Below are 21,582 nucleotides of genomic sequence, written 5' to 3' on the forward strand. Positions count from 1 at the left end.
CTGTGTAATGAATAACTAATGTAGAGACATACTGCATGGCTACTGTTGATCAATTTTATGGGAGAGCAGATAAACTTGTTCAGTTACATCACACTAAAAGATTGCTCTTGCCTGCTGAATTGACTGCGCCTGAGTGGCCAGCGGTCTAAGGCACTGCATCTCAGTGCTAGAGGTGTCACTACAGACCCTGGTTCGATTCTAGGCTATCATAACCGGCCGTGATTGGGAATCCCAATTGGTTAGTGTCGTTAGGGTTTGGCCGGGGTAGGCCGTCATTGTAAATAAGAATTGTCTTAACTGACTTGACTAGGCAAATAAAAAGGTTAAATAAAAATGAAATAACAAATAAAAGCAGAGTTCCTATGTGTTTGGATGTAAAGCTAACTCTGACCAGTAGGTGTCTCCCATGCTACATTATGAGCAGTTCAGCACCATTCAGCCACTTCCAGATTACTAATAAATTGGACAGAATTAATTTCTCTCCCTTTCCTTATCTTACCCTCTTTACCATGAGAATAGGTTTCGCTTAGTCTGTTCAATTCATTTTCCTCCAACCATTTATCCTTCTCACTCCTCCGATTCCATCCCCTCTCTCATCCTCTCATGCTATCCATTTCCTGCTTTCCTTTCCCCCTCCCCCATTCCCTCTAGTTATCTCACCAGTGCTGTTGCTGGTGTGAGATGGGGAACTGGTAAAGCTTGGACGAGGGATGTGGATACGGCCCACCATGCTGGGCTTATCTTCCTCTTCTCCTCCCTTCACGTCCTCCTCATCCTCCTCTTCGCTGTCCCATACGCTGCTCTCGGAGGGGTACTCATAGGTGCTTTGGATGCTCGACTCATTGAACGAGATATTCAGCTGAAAGAGGGGGAACGGAGGAGAAGTGACTCAGTGTTTAAACATTCAAAACATAAAAGACTGGTTAAATGCTAGGACTGTTGTTCTCTTTAGGATTTAGTGCTATGAATTGAATATATCAGGTCATTTCAGCACTTTTAATTTGTAAGTGCAGCAGAGGGAAAATGTCTGCTTCAGTTTAATTAAATGTACAAAGCCTGATATCATTAGGCTAACTCGATACTTGGGATTTCCCATAGCTTGCCACAAGAAGCATTTGTTCATCAGCACTACAGTACTAGTTCAGTAATGACAGTGCCACCGGTTTATTGTGCATTATTAACTTTACCCGCTTATGATGACAGAATCATTATGACCACAAAACAATAAAGCATTTTGTTTCCTTATTACTTATTATAATCAGGCTGGCCTACTTTGATTGGATGCATTTCTACACCAGCATTATATGTATGCATGTGTACATGAACCAAACTGAAACCAAGCACAATATCTTTGTTGATTGGGATTACCTTAAAAGGCACATGTCATTTATGATAATCTGTTCTTGACCTGTGAGTTTAATTTCCCAGTTTCTCTCTCTAGTACCATAGCACAGGGCAGGTAGCAGCCTTGCAGGGGCTGCTGGCTTTGTGATTGACGGCTGGAGAGCTCGTAAAAAAAAATCTCCATTTGGCAACACTCCAGCGTCCTACAAACATGCCACCGTGGGGTGAAACTGTTGCGATATGTTGCGGAACAGGACTGTCAACTTCACAACAGCAAACAATGGTCTTAAGGCTTAAAGAAGCTCTAAAGAATGTTCAACTTCAACATCCAATAAGTAGTGTCAATTAAGAGTACAATGCAGACAGTGCACACAGTGTACTGCTGTGTCTCCCAGGAGTCAGCTGATATCAGTGCTGAGGATCTGATGTACCCCTCTCCCCCATCCCCTTCAGTAGGCACTGCTCTAAATCACCCCTAATCTCCATCACATAGCCCAGCCCTTACCCTTCTCTAGCCCCTACCCCAGCTCCAGTCTGGCCTGCTAGACTTATGGATATAGGGGCCAGACAGGGAAATCTAAAATGTACATGGGCTAAGCATTGCGTCAATGCAACCACAAAAGATTTATACTTTTCTCCTCTACTGACAGAATTTACAAGATGGATTAAACTGTTCTAAAATGGCTTCCTTTTGATCAATATTATAATTTAGTCGAATCAAATTGAGAATAGGCTCTACCTCATCCCATTCAAATAACTCAATACTTTCTCAAACTTGTCATTTGATGAAACACAATCCTTTGATTCTTATTGCCTTAGAGGTCATCGCTAATTTGGGAAGTGCTTTAAAAACATTTACTTGTGGTGCATTCAGCTAATCATTTAAACACGTGCTTTGAGTGAAGGGAAAGGCTAGGGCTGCAGAATATGGGCAAAACATTGCGATTTGACGTGCAATAATCGATCAAAACACTTGGGTGAACTGTTGGAATCACAGAAATAGAATTACTTGTCTTAACAAGTGAAGTGGAATGCGGCATTGTCTTTGTTGGAACAATCAGTTGACCGCATTTGACCTAACAGAACAACATGCAAACCTATAGTGACTAACAGCGAGGAGTAGTAACTGCGCTGCTTGAGTGGGTGGGGCTTGGAGAAGAAAATATACTAGAAAAATGGACATGCTGCTGAGATGAGTTTCAAAATATTGCGTGCGATATGGATATTGTTGTGAATTTGATCAATTGTGCAGCGTCAGGAAAGGGCTAGCTAGCAGAGTTAAGTTGTGACACGTCCAGAAAAGCGTACCACCACCTACATCGAGTCACTATCAGTGGATACTTTGAACATTTGTACTTATTTAATACGTACCTTGTACCTACGCTTGTCCTGTGTAACTGCAGAACTTTTCTTTGGGTGCTGATATCCTTTAGTTCTTTATAAAAACTAGTGACTTCAAAACGTGCACTACCACTCCATACTTAATGTTATTTAACCTGTACTTTGACGGAGTCGTGCTGAGAAGGTCTCTTTTACAGATAATGTAAAACAGTGCTTTTTCGTAAGGCAAAACAGATTCAAAATCATAGAAAACAAAACACATTCCTCAGTAAAGGAAAAAAGGTCCTCAATGAGCCATCTGAATTGCCTTAGAGGCACCAAATCAGAGTTTGTGATTATTCCACAAGTAAGGTGAAAAAAACTAAAAGCAGATTTATCTAACTCAATAGAGATCGAAGAGTTAGCTCGTACGTCTGTAGATTAATAACGAAGTAAGGTATGGCAGGTTTATGCAAGACGGCTGTATAAACAAAAAGAGTACAATGCATTGATCTACGAGACTTCAAGGTAGGGCCAGCCATCTTTCTGGTACAGAATGCCGTGGTGTATACTGACCCTATCGCCCGTAATAAAGCTACAATAAACGGTGTCCAATAGCTTCAATACAGTGGCAGCTGCATTAATAGACAATCTATAACCGGTATCAATGTTGACTGAATTTGTTTTCTGCTATTTGAAAAAAAAAAATGCATAACCTGTTCATATACAGGAATGCTTGCTGTGTACCTGTACTTGTCCTGATTGTTATAGAGTGGTCAGTGAGAGTTGGAATCCATATTTTTGACTACCAAAAAAAAAAAACATTAATACATTAACAGAGACACCTTGGCAGAGGTCGGGTAAAATAGTCATTTTTAAAAAGGTAAGCGTTGAAGAATGGACATTTAAAAAAAGTATTGACTGATAGTCACTATGTAGTTGGCGGTACACTCTTCTGGATGTGTCGGTGTATGACTAAGAAGAGAAAGATTTGTAAAATGTATTGTTAGGGATACTGTAGATATATACCTAGAAAATAAGGCTGGGAATTGCCAGGGCCCTCACGATACTTAGGTGCAGACATGATATGTATTGCTATATGTACTGTGATTCGAAACTGGAGTTTTATAGGGCTGGGCGATAAGGCTGAAATATATCACAATATTTTTCACATTGATGATGGCACAGGATTATGTTTTTGAATAATATATTTTTTTAAAGATTTAAAAAAAGGTCAGTGCACACAAGTACCCCAGTGAGGCAGGGGCCCCTGAGCTTTAGGAAGGCCCCAACCAAAACTATTGAAAACGATAACATGGGTATTTCAAAATACCCCAGCATTAAAGAATACCGCCCAAGCCAAAAACACTTTTTTAATTCTGTGATCCTATCATACAGTTGCTGTGTGTTTGGCATCAAATGGCCATGGCTGATCCAAAATGACAGCCGTGGCCCATCAGTGACAACGACCAAATGAGGTGCAAATACTATTATTTCGGGGCACATAAATCCATTCCTTTGGAGTCTAAAACCATATCACTGGATCTCTAGCCCCAAAAACACCATCAGCTTTGTCTAAAACCCTCCATCTCACCCAAGGTTCCTGCTCAACTTAATCTCACAAAAGCATTTTTGGTGAGATTAATGCCCTGCTTTAGGAGTCTCCATGCCAGAGGAGTGTATCAATAAAATCAGACTAGCCGCTGGGTTAGCTTCCTCTCTGTGTAGATCTGGGCTGAGACTTCAAGGCTGCCCCCCCCCTCTCTCTCGCTCTGCCCACCCGTGGCTATGAAGGCCTGTATTATTGAAGCAGAAGTGATTGCCCTCCTCCTCTCTGGGCACTGAGACAGGCCAACAGAGGGCCGATTCAGGCCCCAGACTCTTCCCATTCACCAATGCACACTTCAGCAGGACGGAGACCACAGAACCGGATTGTTTGAGCACTCTCGCTCTCCAATAATGGGACAATGACCAAGAAATGACTCAGCGGAAGAGAAATGGCCAATTTGAGTATGTTTGGTGTTGGTTGTTCGTGATTTTTCCCTCAAGAGAGTAGTGAGAGTGTATAATTGTGGTGTGTTGAATATCATGTTTCTTTGTTTGCAAATTTTTGTGCGGGAGAGAACGAGAACAAGCAAGAAGGAGTAACAAAGCAAGAGGGAGAGAAAAAGCAACAGAGGGAGAGCGTGGGTTGTCTGTATGAATGTGCCTTGGCAAATAGGCGAAATGGGAATCGAGACAGAATTGAAGTTTTACAGGCCACCCAAACATGCTCTGTCCTAGTTTGGTTGAGGGTAGAGAGAGACATGTTGCCCACTGACAGACGCACAGCAACACACACGCGAGGGTAGAGTCTGGTCGAGTTCCTCCAGTCTGGCAGCAGATTGGAGGGGAGCGCTGCTGTGGAAGTTGGGAAGGAGCTACAGCAGCAGTAAGTACAGGGTTTGTGTGGGTGTGTGTTGTGATGGAGGGAGGGATTGCCTTGTTAATGCCTCTCATTGAGGTGTGGGACAGACTGACCAGATGCCTGATTAAAGCTAATCTCCTGCCAGGCAGTTGCAATTAGAATCCTACTACACCAGAGGACCCAGGCAGCCACGCACATACATTGTCACATAAGGAAAGAGGAGATTGAGCATGGATTGGAGTTACTCCACTAAATCACCCACCTAAAAATGCTCATTTCAATTCCAATTTTGAACAAGACTCAAAAAGGAAAACCATCTCTACTAAACGGAATATAAAATAGCAGCAGGAATCATTTGTTTCTGAACTCAAACAAGCATTAGAAAATCTTAGGGCTGGTAGAATTACTGTAGAAATCATGTAAATAACCATTTCTGATGAAGACAGTGATGAAAATAAAGTAACCAACATAACATGTTCAAATGGTTATTTATTGTTTTAAATTGTGGAACGAACAGCTGACTGAAGACTGGACGGTGGGCATTTGTGAGGAAAACCGTCCTAATGTTGGAAACACGCAGCTTTATGTTGTCACACAGAATCCAGTTTCTTTTCCAAGCTATAGCGCACAATATTTTACAAAGTGTTTTTTTAAAGGACCAAAAGAGTTTAGTCTGCTTTGTGTTTTCCTTTTTCTAAGAAAAATCAGGTATCGTAGGATTGCGATACTGGTATCGTGACAACCCTACTCAAGAGTGTGAGTCACTCCTCCACAGTTTGCCCTTTGTAGCTGTGTGTCTCGGTCAGTCGGTCCGACCATTTTTGTGTGCGTACACCTGTTGGGCAGAGAATAAAAGGTGTCTCTCTCCAGGCTATCATAGAGGGATTACAGTGTTATGAAGCTGAAGTGAGTCAGACAGAGAGAGGGAGGGACGATATTACAAAGTGTTTGTTTGCTGCAGTGTGAGTTGTCTCTTAGATACAGTCGAAGAAAGAGTGAGTGTATGGGTGAGAGATGCCAAATGAATGACAAAAGTGAGCTACTGTGCCCAGCCCCAATTAAGAGGAATGAAATGCAGAAATATGAGTCTCAAGATGAATCATCCACTACTTAATTACAATGTCAAAGCTAAGGTGAATATAAGACTGGAGTAAGAATGTGTACACAGTGCCTTCAGAAAGTATTCACACCCCTCGACTTTCCACATTTTGTTGTTTCAGCCTAGATTTAAAATTCATTAAAATTGAGATTTGTGCCACTGGCCTACACACAATACCCCGTAATGTCAAAGTGGAATTATGTTTTTAGCAATGTTTTCAAAATAAAACCTGAAATGTCTTGGGTCAATAAGTATTCAACCCCTTTTATGGCAAGCCTAAATAAGTTCAGGAGTAAAGATGTGCTTAACAGCTCGCATGGTCTCCCTAATAGTGAGTAACATGATTTTCGAATGACTACCTTGTCTCTGTACCCCACACATACATAATTATCTGTAAGGTCCCTCAGTCGAGCAGTGCATTTCAAACAGATTCAACCACAAAGAACAGGGAGGTTTTCCAATGTCTCACAAAGGGCACCTATTTGTAGATGGGTAAAAAAAAAAAAAAAATTAAAACATACATTGAATATCCCCTTTGAGCATGGTGAAGTTATTAACTACATTTTGGATGCTGTATCAATACACCCAGTCACAACAAAGATACAGGCATCCTTCCTAACTCAGTTGCTGTTGAGGAAGGAAACCACTCCGGGATTTCGCCATGAGGCCAATGATGACTTCAAAACAGAGTTTAATGGCTGTGATAGGAGAAAACTGAGGATGGATGAACAACATTGCTGTTACTCCACAATACGAACTTAATTGACAGAGTTAAAAAGGAAGGAAAAGGAAGAATAAAACATTTTAAAAAATGGCTCCTGTTTGCAACAAGGCACTAAAGTAAAACCGCAAAAAATGTGTCAAAGAAATATACTTTTTGTCTTGTATAAAAACCGTTATGTTTGGGGGAAATCCAGCACAACACATCACTGAGTACCAGTTTCATATTATCAAGCATGGTGGGGCTGCATCATGTTATGGGTATGCTCGTCATCAGCAGGGACTGGTGAGTTTCTTTAGGATAAAAGTAATAAAAGCTAAGCACAGGCAAAATTCTAATGGAAAAACTGGTTCAGTCTGCTTTCCAACAGACAAATTCACATTTCAGCAGGACAATAACCTAAAACATAAGGCCAAATGTTCTAAAACACCTACTCATTCAAGGGTTTCTTTATTTTTACTATTTTCTACACTGTAGAATAATAGTGAAAACATCAAAACTATGAAATAACACATATGGAATCATGTAGTTACCAAAAAAAAAGAAGTGTTAAATCTAAATATTTGAGATTTTTCAAATAGCCCCCCTTTGCCTTGATGACAGCTTTGCAACATTCTTGGCATTCTTTCTCTCAACCAGCTTCATGAGGTCACCTGGAATGCATTTAAATTAACAGGTGTACCTTCTTAAGTCAATTTGTGGAATTTCTTTCCTTCTTATGGCATTTTTGCCAATCAGTTGTGTTGTGACAAGATAGCCCTATTTGGTGAAAGACCAAGTCCATATTATGGCAAGAACAGCTCAAATAAGGAAAGAGAAACAACAGTCCATCATTACTTTAAGACATGAAGGTCACTCAATCCGGAAAATGTCAAGAACTTTGAAAATTTCTTCAAGTGCAGTCGCAAAAACCATCAAGCACTATGATGAAACTGTCTCTCATGAGGACCGCCACAGGAAACGAATACCCAGAGTTACCTCTGCTGCAGAGGAGAAGTTCATTAGAGTTACCAGCCTCAGAAATTGCAGCCCAAATAAATGCTTCACAGAGTTCAAGTAACAGACACATCTCAGCATCAACTGTTCAGAGGAGATTGTGTGAAATCAGGCTTTCATGGTCAAATTGCTGGGGGAAAAAATATCACTAGTAAAGGACATTAATAATAAAGAAGAGTGTTGCTTGGGTCAAAAAATATGAGCAACGCACATTAGACCGGTGGAAATCTGTCTTTTTGTCTGATGAGTCCAAATTGGAGATTTTTGGTTCCAACCGCCGTGTCTTTGTGAGACGTGGTGTGGGTGAACGGATGACCTCCACGTGTAATTCCCATCATAAAGAATGGAGGAAGAGGTGTTATAGTGGCACCAGAAAATCATCCCTGCACCATCTGTGATTTATTTAGAATTCAAGGCACACTTAACCAGCACGGCTTCCGCAGCATTCTGCATTCGATACGCCGTCCCATCTGGTTTGGGCTAATTGGGACTAACATTTGTTTTTCAACAAGACAATGACCCAACAACTCTAGGTGGTATATGGGCTATTCTACCAAGGAGAGTGATGGAGTGTTGCATCAGATGACCTGGCCTCCACAATCACCCCCAACCTCAACCAAATTGAGATGAGTTGGATCGCAGAGTGAAAGAAAAGCAGCCAACAAGAGCTCAGAATATATGGGAACTCCTTCAAGACTTTTGGAAAAGCATTCCAGGTGAAGCTGAGAGTGTGCAAAGCTGTCAAAGGCAAAGGGTGGCTATTCGAAGAAACGCAAATATAAATTGTATTTTGATTTGTTTAACACTTTTTGGTTACTAGATGATTCCATGTGTTATTTCATAGTGTTAATGTAAAAAGAAAAACCCTTGAATGAGCAGGTGTTCTAAAACTTTTCACAGGTAGTGTACACTGGAGTCTGTTACCACGAAGACAGTTTAATGTTACTCAGTGGACAAGGTATAGTTGGAAAAAAAGACAATTAAATCAATTTTTATCCCACTTCGTATTTTTTTTTGTCGTCAAGGGGTGTGAACACTTTCTGCAACAATTTCCATGATTTTACGGAGTTAAAATCTATATAAATAATCGTTCAATTGAAATAAAGTCATTAGGCCCTAATCTATAGATTTCACACAAGCAGGAATACAGATTAGAGGTCGATTATGATTTTTCAACGCCGATACCGATACTTGGAGGACCAAAAAAGCAGACACCGATTGGACGATTTTTTATTTTATAATTTGTAATAATGACAATTACAACAATACTGAATGAAAACTTATTTTAACTGAATATAATACATCAATAAAATCAATTTAGCCTCAAATAAATAATGAAACATGTTCAATTTGGTTTAAATAATGCAAAAAAAGTGTTGAAGAAAGTAAAAGTGCAACATGTGCTATGTAAGAAAGCTAACGTTTCAGTTCTTTGCTCAGAACATGAGAACACATGAAGGTTGGTGGTTCCTTTAAACATGACTCTTCAATATTCCCAGTTAAACTTCTTAAGGTTGTAGTTATTATAGGAATCATAGGACTATTTCCCTCTATACCATTTTTATTTCATTAACCTTTGACTATTGGATGTGCTTATAGGCACTTTACTATTGCCAGTGTAACAGTAAAGCTTCTGTCCCTCTCCTCGCTCCTCCCTGGGCTCGAACCAGGAACACAGCGACAACAGCCACTCTCGAAGCAGCGTTACCCATGCAGAGCAAGGGAAACAACCACAGGCTCAGACCGAGTGACGTTTGAAATGCTATTAGCGTGCGCTAACTAGCCAGCCATTTCACTTCGGTTACACCAGCCTCATCTCGGGAGTTGATAGGCTTAAAGTCATAAACAGCGCAATGCTTGACGCACAACGAAGAGCTGCTGGCAAAACGCACTAAATTAATGTTTACGCGCCTGCTTCTACCTACCACCGCTCAGTCAGATACTTAGATACTCAGTCAGTCAGATATGCAACGCACGACACGCTAGATAATATCTAGTAATATCAACCACCATGTGTAGTTAACTAGTGATTATGATTGATTGTTTTTTATAAGATACGTTTAATGCTAGCTAGTAACTTACCTTGGCTTACTGCATTCGCGTAACAGGCAGTCTCCTTGTGGAGTGCAACGAGAGAGGCAGGTCATTATTGCGTTGGACTAGTTAACTGTAAGGTTGCAAGATTGGATCCCCCGAGCTGACACGGTGAAAATCTGTCGTTCTGCCCCTTAACGAGGCAGTTAACCCACCGTTCCTAGGCCGTCATTGAAAATAAGAATGTGTTCTTAACTGACTTGCCCAGTTAAATAAAGATTAAATGGTGTAAAAAAAATATATAAAAATAAAATTTTAAAAATTTGCAAAAATCGGTGTCCAAATATACAGATTTCTGATTGTTATGAAAACTTGAAATCAGCCCTAATTAAAATTGGTTGACCTCTAAAACAGATACCTTAAAAAAAAGGCATGGATCAGAAAACAAGTCCATAGAAGTGAGACCACCATTTGCTTCATGCAGAGCAACACATTTCCTTCGCATAAAGAGTTGATCAGGCTGTTGATTGTGGCCTGTGGAATGTTGACCCACTCCTCTTCATTGGCTGTGCGAAGTTGCTGGATATTGGCGGGAACTGGAACATGCCGTCATACACGTCAATCCAGAGCATCCCAAACAAGCTCAATGGGTGACACGTCTGGTGAATATGCAGACCATGGAAGAAGTGGGACATTTTCAGCTTCCAGGAATTGTGCACAGATCCTTGTGACATTGGGCCGTGCATTATCATACTGAAACATTAGGTGATGGCGGCGGATGAATGGCACGACAATTGACCTCAGGACCTTGTTGTCCGTGGCTTATGCCTGTCCATAACATTGCCCCCTTGTGGCGGTGGGGTTCTCTGCTCACAACGTTGACATCAGCAAACCGCTCACCCACATGACACCATACACATGGTCTACGGTTTTGAAGCTCGTTGGACATACTGCCCAATTCTCTAAAACAAATCTCTTATGGTATAAAAATTGACATTAAATTATCTGGCAACAGCTCTGGTGGACATTCCTGCAGTCACAGCATGCCAATTGCACTGTTCTCTCAACTTGAGACATCTATGGCATTGTGTTGTGAGACAAAACGTGCACGTTTTAGAGTGGCCTTTTATTGTCCACAGCACAATGTGCACCTGTGTAATGTTCATGCTGTTTAATCAGCTCATTTATGCCACAACTGTCAAGTGGATGGATTATCTTGGCAAAGTGATGTAAACACAGGAGTGTAAACAAATTTGTGCACAAAATTTGAACATACACGTGGACACCCCTTCAAATTAGTGGATTCGGCTGTTTCAGCCACACCCATTGCTGACATTGCTCCCGAGTGGCGCAGCAGTCTAAGGTACTGCATCTCAGCGCTGGAGATGTCACAACAGACCCTGGTTCGATTCCAGGCTGTATCACAACCGGCTGAGATTGGGAGTCCCATAGGGCGGCGCACAATTGGCCCAGCGTTGTACGGGTTAGGCCGTCATTGTAAATAATAATTTGTTCTTAACTGACTTGCCTAGTTAGATAAAACGTCAAATAAAATAAAAAATAAAATGTTTAGCGCAATGCAATCTCCATAGACAAACATTGGCAATAGAATGGCCCGTACTGAAGAGCTCAGTGACTTTCAACTTCAACAGTCATAGGATGCCACCTTTTCGACAAGTCAGTTCGTCAAATTTTTGCCCTGCTAGAGCTGCCCCGGTGAACTATAAGTGCTGTTATTGTGAAGTGGAAACGTCTAGGAGCAACAATGGCTCAGCCGCACAGTGGCAGGACACACAAGCTTAGAGAACAGGACCGCCGAGTGCTGAAGCACATACAAATTCTATGTCCTCGGTTGCAACACTCACTAGAGTTCCAAACTGCCTCTGGAAGCAACGTCAGCACAAGACCTGTTCGTCAGGAGCTTCGCGAAATGGGTTTCCATGGCCGAGCAGCCTCACACAAGCCTAATATCACCATGTGCAATGCCAAGCGACGGTTGGAGTGGTGTAAAGCTCACCGCCATTTGACTCTGGAGAAGTGGAAACGCATTGTCTGGAGTGAAGAATCGCACTTCACCATCTGGCAGTCTGATGGACTAATCTGGGTTTGGCGGATGCCAAGAGAACGCTACACTTATTGCCAAGTGTAAAGTTTGGGGGAGGAAGAATAATGATCTGGGGCTGTTTTTCATGGTTCAGGCCCATTAGTTCCAGTGAAGGAAAATCTTAACACTACAGCATACAATGACATTCTAGACGATTCTGTGCCTCCAACTTTGTTGCAACAGTTTGGGGAAGGAACTTTCCTGTTTCAGCATGACAATGCCCCCGTGCACAAAGCGAGGTCCATACAGAAATGGCTTGTCGAGATTGGTGTAGAAGAACTTGACTGGCTTGTACAGAGCCCTGACCTCAACTCAATCGAACACCTATAGGTTGAATTGGAACACCGACTGAAAGCCAGGCCTCGTCGCCCAACATCAGTGCCTGACCTCACTAATGGTTGTGGTTGAATGGAAGCAAGTCCCTGCAGCAACGTTCCAACATCTTTCTTGTGGAAAGCCTTCACAGGAGAGTGGAGGCTGTTATAGCAGCAAAGGGGGGAGACCAACTCCATATTAATGCCCATGATTCTGGAATGAGATGTTCGACGAGCAGGTGTCCACATATTTTTGGTCATGTGGTGTAATATTTTTGTGCGTATGGAACATTTGTGATCTTTTATTTCAGCTCATGAAACATGGGACCAACACTTTACTTGTTCCGTATAAAATAGTCTTTGCGTAAGTATTTAGCCCCTATGTCTAGGCAAGCTTAAATTAGTTAATGAGTAAAATGTATAATAGGGGTAGACATGATTTTAGAATGACTAACCCCTTCCTGTTACCCATACATACATCTGCAAGTTCCCTCAGACAACTATTGAATGAAACTGCTCTTAAACAACCTAAGAAGACTCACAGTTGTAATCGATGGCAAAAGGTGTTTCTAACATGTATTAACTCAGGGAGTTGAACGCTTATGCAACGACTGTATTTTTGTTATTTCAGGGTATTTTGTGTAGATTGTTGACACTCACTTTGTAACACAGTAAAATGTGAAGAAATCCAAGGGGTCTGAATACTTTTGCAAGGCACTGTATGTGAGGGAGTGAGAGAAATGGGAGAGCGGAAGTGGAGTACAAGCAGGCTGTACAGGGCTGAGCGAGGGAACGAGAGAGAGGAACAGGCATGCTACTAGAGACAGACAGACTATTATATATGCTCATTGAAAAAGGGAGAAACAGGGCAGTGTGAGACAGAATTAACAGAGTGTGATCATACACTTAACACAGAAACACTTAGTACAAGAATAACCCACAGCACACAATGGCACCACAGACATGGGTGAGAAAGACTAATTACATGTGGTTGGCGCTGTAGCTGTCAGTGGGTTAGAGGGGAATTTGAATATTATTTGTTTGTATATAAATAGACATTAGAACTGAACTCCCACAGTGTGACATACAGTCCGGCACAATTATCTACAAGAACACAATGAGGGCTCTATTTTTGGCTGGCAGTAAGCCAGCAAGCCAGCGCAATCGTCACACGCGCTCGCTTGCTATTTCGACCTGTTAAAGCCAGAGCTCTTCTGTTTTAAAACCCTAGCGCCAGGACAGGTAATTTACCTTTCTTATATGAGCTCACTTGCACAGATGTGACAATATCTGAGGTGTGTCCTTAAGAACGTGCCAAAGTGCCAATTTTAGACAGTGCTGGTGGGGATATTTAAAAACCAATCAAATGCTGGTCTTAGCAGTAACACGGTTGGTTGTGACCCATCATTCAAGGAAGGTGGGGCACAGCCGTGATTGGTTCCTTGTTCTGTCACTCAAGGGGACACTAAGTCACTGCAAAGTCTACAGGGAAGCTAAAGAATTCAAGCCCCTTGGGTGCTGCCATAGAGTTACATTGGAAGTGCCCATCCAAGAAAGCTCAAGCTCATTGGCCACAGATAAAATGACGTTAAATCTACAGTAGCTTTGATTGGACTGATCTTAGTTGTCAAGCTTGCAGTCATCACGAATCAAGTCGACAATCTACTGGCAAATCCTTTTCAATCCTTGACATATGAAGATAAATTATGGATAAAACATATCGGTGCTCATCGGCCATTGGGCATAAACATTACACAGCAAGTTGAACATTTAAAATTCAAACAATGAGTGGTTTGGAAGGAATCAGTGGTTAACTGCAAGCATTGCAAAGCAATCACTAACCTGCTATTTAGTGGAATGGGTGTGTGGTCCAAGTCTGGGTTTAAGATTCTCTTTTCCAAGCTTAAAAAGATAAAACATTCACATTCCATGGGCCAGAAAAGGCTGAATACATTGGCCATGCTGTCAATCCAGCATGACTTCTACCGCGTTCAAAAACTGGAAACTCAGAACTGGGAAATCTCAGACTTCAGTGAGTTTAAGACAACTGGGAACTCTTTGGGTGGGGGGGGTGAGCTCCAACCGGGAACATACATTTTTAACGGTCATCCATGTCAGAATTCCAAGTCGAGAACTCAGGCCTCTTTCTAGAGCTCCGACCTGAAGATCACTGACGTCATGTTTCAACCTTGCCCGCCCCCAGAGTTCCAGGTTGTCTTGACAGCACCATAAATCCAGAGATGACAAAATCTGCCCACGAAGGACCGCCGCGCCACCTTCCTGTTCAAGTGAGTCCAAAAATATATTGTATGCTGCTGCATAAATGTTATATGCAAGGGAGATATGTATACTGTAGCTAAGAAAGTAGAACTAAGTGTATGTTGTGTAATAAGCTGTTATTAGCCCATGTGCCTCACTAATAATTTGGAATATTTTCCCCTTATAACTTAGCCTACTGTTCTGACTTGGTGGTGCACATGTAGCCTATAACCTGTTTTAGAGAAATGTAATCATCTAATATTGTAAGAGCTTTCATTGTCTGCTTAGATGCTCCCTTTTTTATCCTACGGTTCTGACTTGGTGTACAGGGAGAACACTAAGAATGGCCCATGTCCTGAATTCTGTCGCTGTGCATTTCAAAATAGTTACATTGACTACATCCACCTTAGCTCACTCATTAATTTCTTAATCTAAATTACGGATTGACTCTTCGCTGCTCGTCGTCCCCTTATGCCCTAGTTGGTATGTCTCAATTGTCATTAGAAACCACATTTATTTTAGCAAGTCAGCCATATCAACTATCTAGTCAGTAAATGAGGCTGAATGAACTGTTTCGATGCCAGACAAGGCTCCGCTGATAGCCAGGTGTAGCAGTAAGGATTCACTCCATTGTGCAGTAAGGATTCACTCCATTGTGCTGAAAAGAAAGCTCTGCTGTTGGGACAGCTTTATGTAGTCCCGACAGCTTTTTGTGGGCACCATTTGTCCCTGTTATAGTGCAATTAATGTATTGTTTAGATGTGTGGCTTTGCTGGCATGTATCTAAAACATAGTTGTTTTTTTGCCCGACCAAGATTTACATGCTAAAATCCCCACTGGCTATGACCGATTTTTACAGCGGAAGCGCAACCTATCCAGCCGTGATGCTCGTTACTGTATCTGATGCTATTTAATAAACTGTATCAATCAACAATGGACTAGGAAGAGAATATTCCGTGCCCCAGTCGAATTGGAGTGGATGACAATGCGAAGACCATCAATAACCTACAGAACTTGAGACAACAGCATGCAGAATAAAGCCATGAAACACACTGATTGGCCAGTGAGTGGCCAAGCCCTCGTCACACCTATCACTTATTTATCAAAACCCAGCCCCTTCGCACCACCGCCAGCCTTTGCGCTCATAATTCCTGCAGTGAAAATAGCCCACATTTTTCTGACACATAGCCCTACCGCCAGAGCTAAGACATACCATTATGTTAGGCTTGTTAAATACAGCCCTCAGAGGTGGTGATATTAATAGGTGCCGTTCCATCTACCCACCTGACATGATCGCCATCTTTTTTTATACACCTCTGCAGAATTCTGTCCATCCTGTTCTCAAACACTTTCTCTTCCCTTTTCCACTCTTAAAATCTCTGGCACACACACAGGGGTCAGGCCTGAATTAAAACATGACAATGGCACTTTGCTGACAAATCCAATTACAGTGACTAGCGGGGCTGTAAAAGTGACATGGGGCTGTATGTGAGTGTCTGTGCTAGAAGTGGGACAATAAACGTAAAATTATCGACACCGACCATACATCGCAGACATTTTGCGGATATCTTTCATTACAATAAGAAGCCTATAATAGAGAATTTGTGAAGGTTATGCATGTGAAGGTTATGCATGTGATATGTGTGTGTGTGTGTGTCTGTGTGCCATCATCCTGTTGGCATGTCCCCATTTCAATCGTCCCGTTTCTCACTCTGCCCGCTCAGGCTCACAGAAGAACCCTGCAGCCAGATAACACTTACTGGAAATGTCATGCTTGTCACAGGCGCACCAGAATTAAGCTGTAGCCCCAGTATCAATGGCGTAATTACACCTCTCCATGTGTCCGGAGGGAAACACTGTTCTACGCTGCAGTAGCTGCACATTAAACACAGACCTACTGGAGAAGCACAGGCAGGCATGCTTGAGACAGTGAGACACAGTCACGTTGACTGTTCAAAAATATGCTGAGGAGAGTGACTTAAACGATTCATCTAAACTGCACTGCGCCTCTTGGGTATGAGAAACACACAAAAAAGGCACACACACACACACACACACACACACAGTCAAGGAGGGAGCATGGAGAGAACAAACAGGGAGGAGTGCAGGAGAAAACGAAGACGTAGAGTTAAGGTAAGAAGGAGAGAAGGGTGTGGTTACAGAAAGTGTGATGAGGGACGAGGAGTGACTCGATGTGGTAAATAATTAAAATACAATGGACTTTCACACTTCGAGCCCAAGAACACGATAAGAATGTAGGAGTGAGAGACCTCCCATGTGTCACAGCGGTCTAAGGCACTGCATCACAGTGCTAGAGGCATCACTACAGATCCAGGTTCGAGGCCCATGAGTGGCAGTTTAATCATAGCACTTGATTGTTTTTGCGACTGCACTTTAAGAAACTTCCAAAGTTCTTGACATTTACCGTATTGACTGACCTTCATGTCTTAAAGTAATGATGGACTGATTTTCTTTTTTGAGCTGTTCTTGACATAATATGGACTTGGTCTTCTACAAAAATAGGGCTATCTTCTGTATACCACCCCTACCTTGTAACACAACTGATTGGCTCAAACGCATTAATCAGTGGTCTAAGGCACTGCATAACAGTTGCTTGCTGTGCCACTAAAGATCCTGGTTCAAGTCCAGGCTCTGTCGCAGACGGCCGCGACTGGGAGACCCATGGAGCGGCGCACAATTGGCCCAGCGTCGTCCGGGTTAGGGGAAGGTTTGGCCGGCAGGGATGCCCTGAGGCGGGCCGTGTGCATGCACGCTGACACGATCGCACGGTGTTTCCTCCGACACATTGGTGTGGCTGGCTTCCGGGTTAAGCGGGCATTGTGTCAAGAAGCAGTGCGGTTTGGTTGGGTCGTGTTTCGGAGGAAGCATGGCTCTAGACTGTCGCCTCTCCCGAGTCCGTACAGGAGTTGCAGTGATGAGACAAGACTAACTACCAATTGGCTACTTCAAAAATAAAACTTAAAATACTGGCTCGCATGAGGACCGCCACAGGAAAGGAAGACAGAGTTCCCTCTGCTGCAGAGTTGAAATAACAGACACATCAACAGTTCAGAGGAGTCTGTGTGAATCAGAAACCACTACAAAAGGACACCAAAAATAAGAGATTAGCTTGGGCCAAGAAACACGAGCAATGGACATTAGACCAGTGGAAATCTGTCCTTTTCTCTGATGAGTCTAAATTTGAGCTTTTTTGTTCCAACTGCTGTGTCTTTGTGAGACACCGCAAAGCATGGAAGTGGTGGTGTGGGGGTGCTTTGCTGGTGACACTGATTTATTTAGAATTCAAGGCACACCTAACCAGCATGGCTACCACAGCATTATGCAACGATACGCCATCCCATCTGGTTTGCGCTTAGTGGGATTATCATTTGTTTTTCAACAGGGCAATGACCCAACAAACCTCCAGGCTGTGGATGGGCTATCTTACCAAGGAGGAGAGTGATGGAGTGCTGCATCAGATGACATGGCCTCCACAATCACCTGACCTCAACCCAATTGAGATGGTTTGGGGTGCATTGGACCGCAGAGTGAAGGAAAAGCATGTGGGAACTCCTTCAAGACTGTTGAAAAAGCATTCCAGGTGAAGCTGGTTGAGAGAATGCCAAGAAAGTGCCAAGCTGTCATCAAGGCAAAGGATGGCTATTTGAAGAATTAAAAATATATTTTGATTGTTTAATACTTATCTGGTTACTACATGATTCCATATGTGTTATTCCATAGAAAATAGTAAAAATAAAGAAAACCCTTGAATGAGTAGGTGTCCAAACTTTTGACTGGTACTGTATGTATGTATGTATGTATGTATGTATGTATGTATGTATGTATGTATGTATGTGTGGACCAAAAAAAGACGATACCGATTTAAAAATCGGCCGATTTTATTTTATATTTGTAATAATGACAATTACAACAATACTGAATCAACACTTATTTTAACTTAATATAATACATCAATAAAATCAATTTAGCCTCAAGTAAATAATGAAACAGGTTCAATTTGGTTTAAATAATGCAAAAAAAAAGTGTTGGAGAAGAAAGTAAAAGTGCAATATGTGCTATGTAAGAAAGCTAACGTTTCAGTTCCTTGCTCAGAACATGAGAACATATGAAAGCTGGTGGTTCCTTTAAACATGAGTCTTCAATATTCCCAGGTAAGTAGTTTTAGGTTGTAGTTATAGGAATTATAGGACTATTTCTCTATATAGCATTTGTATTTCATTAACCTTAGACTATTAGATGTTCTTATAGGCACTTTAGTATTGCCAGTGTAACAGTATAGCTTCCGTCCCCCTCCTCGCTCCTCCCTGGGCTCGAACCAGCCACCATCGAAGCAGCGTTACCCATGTAGAGCAAGGGGAACAACTACTAGAAGGCTCAGAGCGAGTGACGTTTGAAACGCTATTAGCGTGGGCTAACTAGCTAGCCATTTCCCTTCGGTTACACCAGCCTCATCTCGGGAGTTGAAGTCATAAAAAAAGGCTTAAAGTCATAAACAGCGCAATGCTTGACGCACAACGAAGAGCTGCTGGCAAAACGCACGAAAGTGCTGTTTGAATGAATGTTTACGCGCCTGCTTCTGCCTACCACCGCTCATTCAGATACTTAGATACTTGTATTTTTTTACCTTTATTTATTTTGCTTTGCCCATTTTTGTCTCGACTATTTGCAGAGTGCCTTAATACTTCAAAGCTACCGCCTAGTCTTTATCAGGCTTCAATTTTATTACTATTAAAGAAAAACAAAGACCCCCTGGAATTTTACCTTTATTTAACCAGGCAAGAACAAATTCTTATTTTCAATGACGGCCTAGGAACAGTGGGTTAACTGCCTGTTCAGGGGCAGAACGACAGATTTGTACCTTGTCAGCTCGGGGGTTTGAACTTGCAACCTTCCAGTTACTAGTCCAACGCTCTAACCACTATGCTACCCTGCCACTAGGCTACCCAGTTAACTAGTGATTATGATTGATTGTTTTTTATAAGATAAGTTTAATGCTAACTAGCAACCTACCTTAGCTTACTGCATTCGCGTAACAGGCAGTCTCCTTGTGGAGTGCAACGAGAGAGTGGCAGGTCGTTATTGCATTGGACTAGTTAACTGTACGGTTGCAAGATTGAATCCCCCGAGCTGACAATGTGAAAATCTGTCGTTCTGCCCCTGAACGAGGCAGTTAACCCACCGTTCCTAGGCCGTCATTGTGTTCTTAACTGACTTGCCTAGTTAAATAAAAGATATATATATATATATATATATATATATACACATATAATATATATTTTAAATCAGCGCCCAAAAACACTGATTTCCGATTTTTTAAGTTTTCATAACGTCGGCCCCGATTAATTGGTCGACCTCTCGTATGCACACACACGCACTGCATTTTATTAATTTAGCTGACGCTCTTATTCAGAGCAACTTAAAAAGAAGCAATTAGGGCTGCGTTGCTTAAGTGCATATCAGATGTTTCTCCTAGTCAGCTCGAGGATTCAAGCCAGCGACCTTTCGGTTACTGGCCCAACGCTCTCAACCACTAGACTACCTGCTGCCGACAGCATGGGTCTAAACTATAGTAGCCTATACTACTCATCAGCAATCCCATATCCGGATAACAGGCCCTAAACTCAACAGTAAACAAACCGGGCTGACAGACAGCTGCTACCTGATCAGCCTGGAAGACAAATAGACATTATGAGTGTACCATCAGACAGCCAACACAGCTGACAGTCACAGGCCCCTCCACTCACTTCCTGATGCCGAGTGACATGGCCTTCTGCTGAGACAACAATATGATGATTCCTCTAGAAATGGGGAAGCGAGCTAGAGGTTTTAAGTGGGACTGCTATTTTATGTTTACTGATCGATAAATATGGAATTCAGTGCAAGAGAGACAGGGATCAAAGCATTTTAAAAGGTTATACGTTTTCAGCGATACGTTTCTGGAAAAGGTTTAGGCCTTATTATGAGAGGCATGTACATTTGAAAATAGACGAATCCTTTAGGCTACGACCAGAACATCTCGTTAGTACAGCCAGGAGCTTACCTCTATGGGTATTTAGGTTAAATTGGGTATTATCAGCTTGTCACAGGCTATTTTCCATTTGAACCAAGGTTATTCACAAGTTGAATACAGTATTTGTAGTCTGGAATGACTGGCATTACTACCACACAACAACAGTACTTGACAGAACTGCAACAGTCACCAAACCTCTAAATCATCAACTTGAAGACATAATTACCTAATGTGTTGTATCAATTACACAGCTGAGCAGGGCAAGGCCCAGGCCTTCCACTGAGCAAACACATGGAAATGGCAACATGGATATGCAGAAAGAACATAAACGGCAAGAATGGTCTCTGCCTGTTACGTCACAAGCACATGGGCGGTCTCCTGTTTCCCATACTAGCTGGTCACCAACCTCACAAACAACCAGCCACTCCTCCCCTTTCCATTGTCATGTCTTCCTGCCAGCTCCATCTCTATTCAATGACAGGGAAGTACCAATGTAGTAGACCTTACGAGAAAATACAACAAAAGCCGTTCTAAAAAGGTACTGAACACTAGTCTATAACCATGTTATTAGGGCGAGACACTTTGTAACACAATCCATTATAATTCCTAGAGAATCTAGGCCAATTGAATTATAAACTCAATCTAGGCATGCACCATACTTTAAGGACTTCCTAGATTTCTCCTTATGCAAATCAAACTGGTGCAGTGTAGAAGCTCCACTTGACCTTCATAAACAACTATCACTCCTTGAAGAGAAGATCAAACAAACAAAACAGGAAAGGAGCAGAGGACAAGATTGATTATCCAACACAAAGAATACATGGTCACAGTTGGACTAGGTACAACACGTAAGGGCCTTATTTGAGTGAGTCAAAGATCTGAGAGCGCAGCAGAGATTTAACACCAACATTCTGCGGAATCAACACAACAAAATAGCAGAAGTACAACCTTTA

General features: G+C 42.1%; 1 protein-coding gene across 1 annotated transcript in view; it reads right to left on the reverse strand.

Moving 5' to 3' along the window:
• LOC112230965 (taperin) overlaps positions 1–21,582 on the reverse strand; it is a 28,209-nt gene that overhangs the window by 3,141 nt on the left and 3,486 nt on the right. Inside the window, exon 2 of the mRNA XM_024397407.2 lies at positions 661–859. Coding sequence (XP_024253175.1) covers positions 661–859 — 199 coding nt within the window. The remainder of the gene's footprint in view (positions 1–660; positions 860–21,582) is intronic.

The sequence above is a fragment of the Oncorhynchus tshawytscha genome, linkage group LG33 (genome assembly GCF_018296145.1).
Source record: "Oncorhynchus tshawytscha isolate Ot180627B linkage group LG33, Otsh_v2.0, whole genome shotgun sequence".
Classification (NCBI taxonomy): domain Eukaryota; kingdom Metazoa; phylum Chordata; class Actinopteri; order Salmoniformes; family Salmonidae; genus Oncorhynchus; species Oncorhynchus tshawytscha.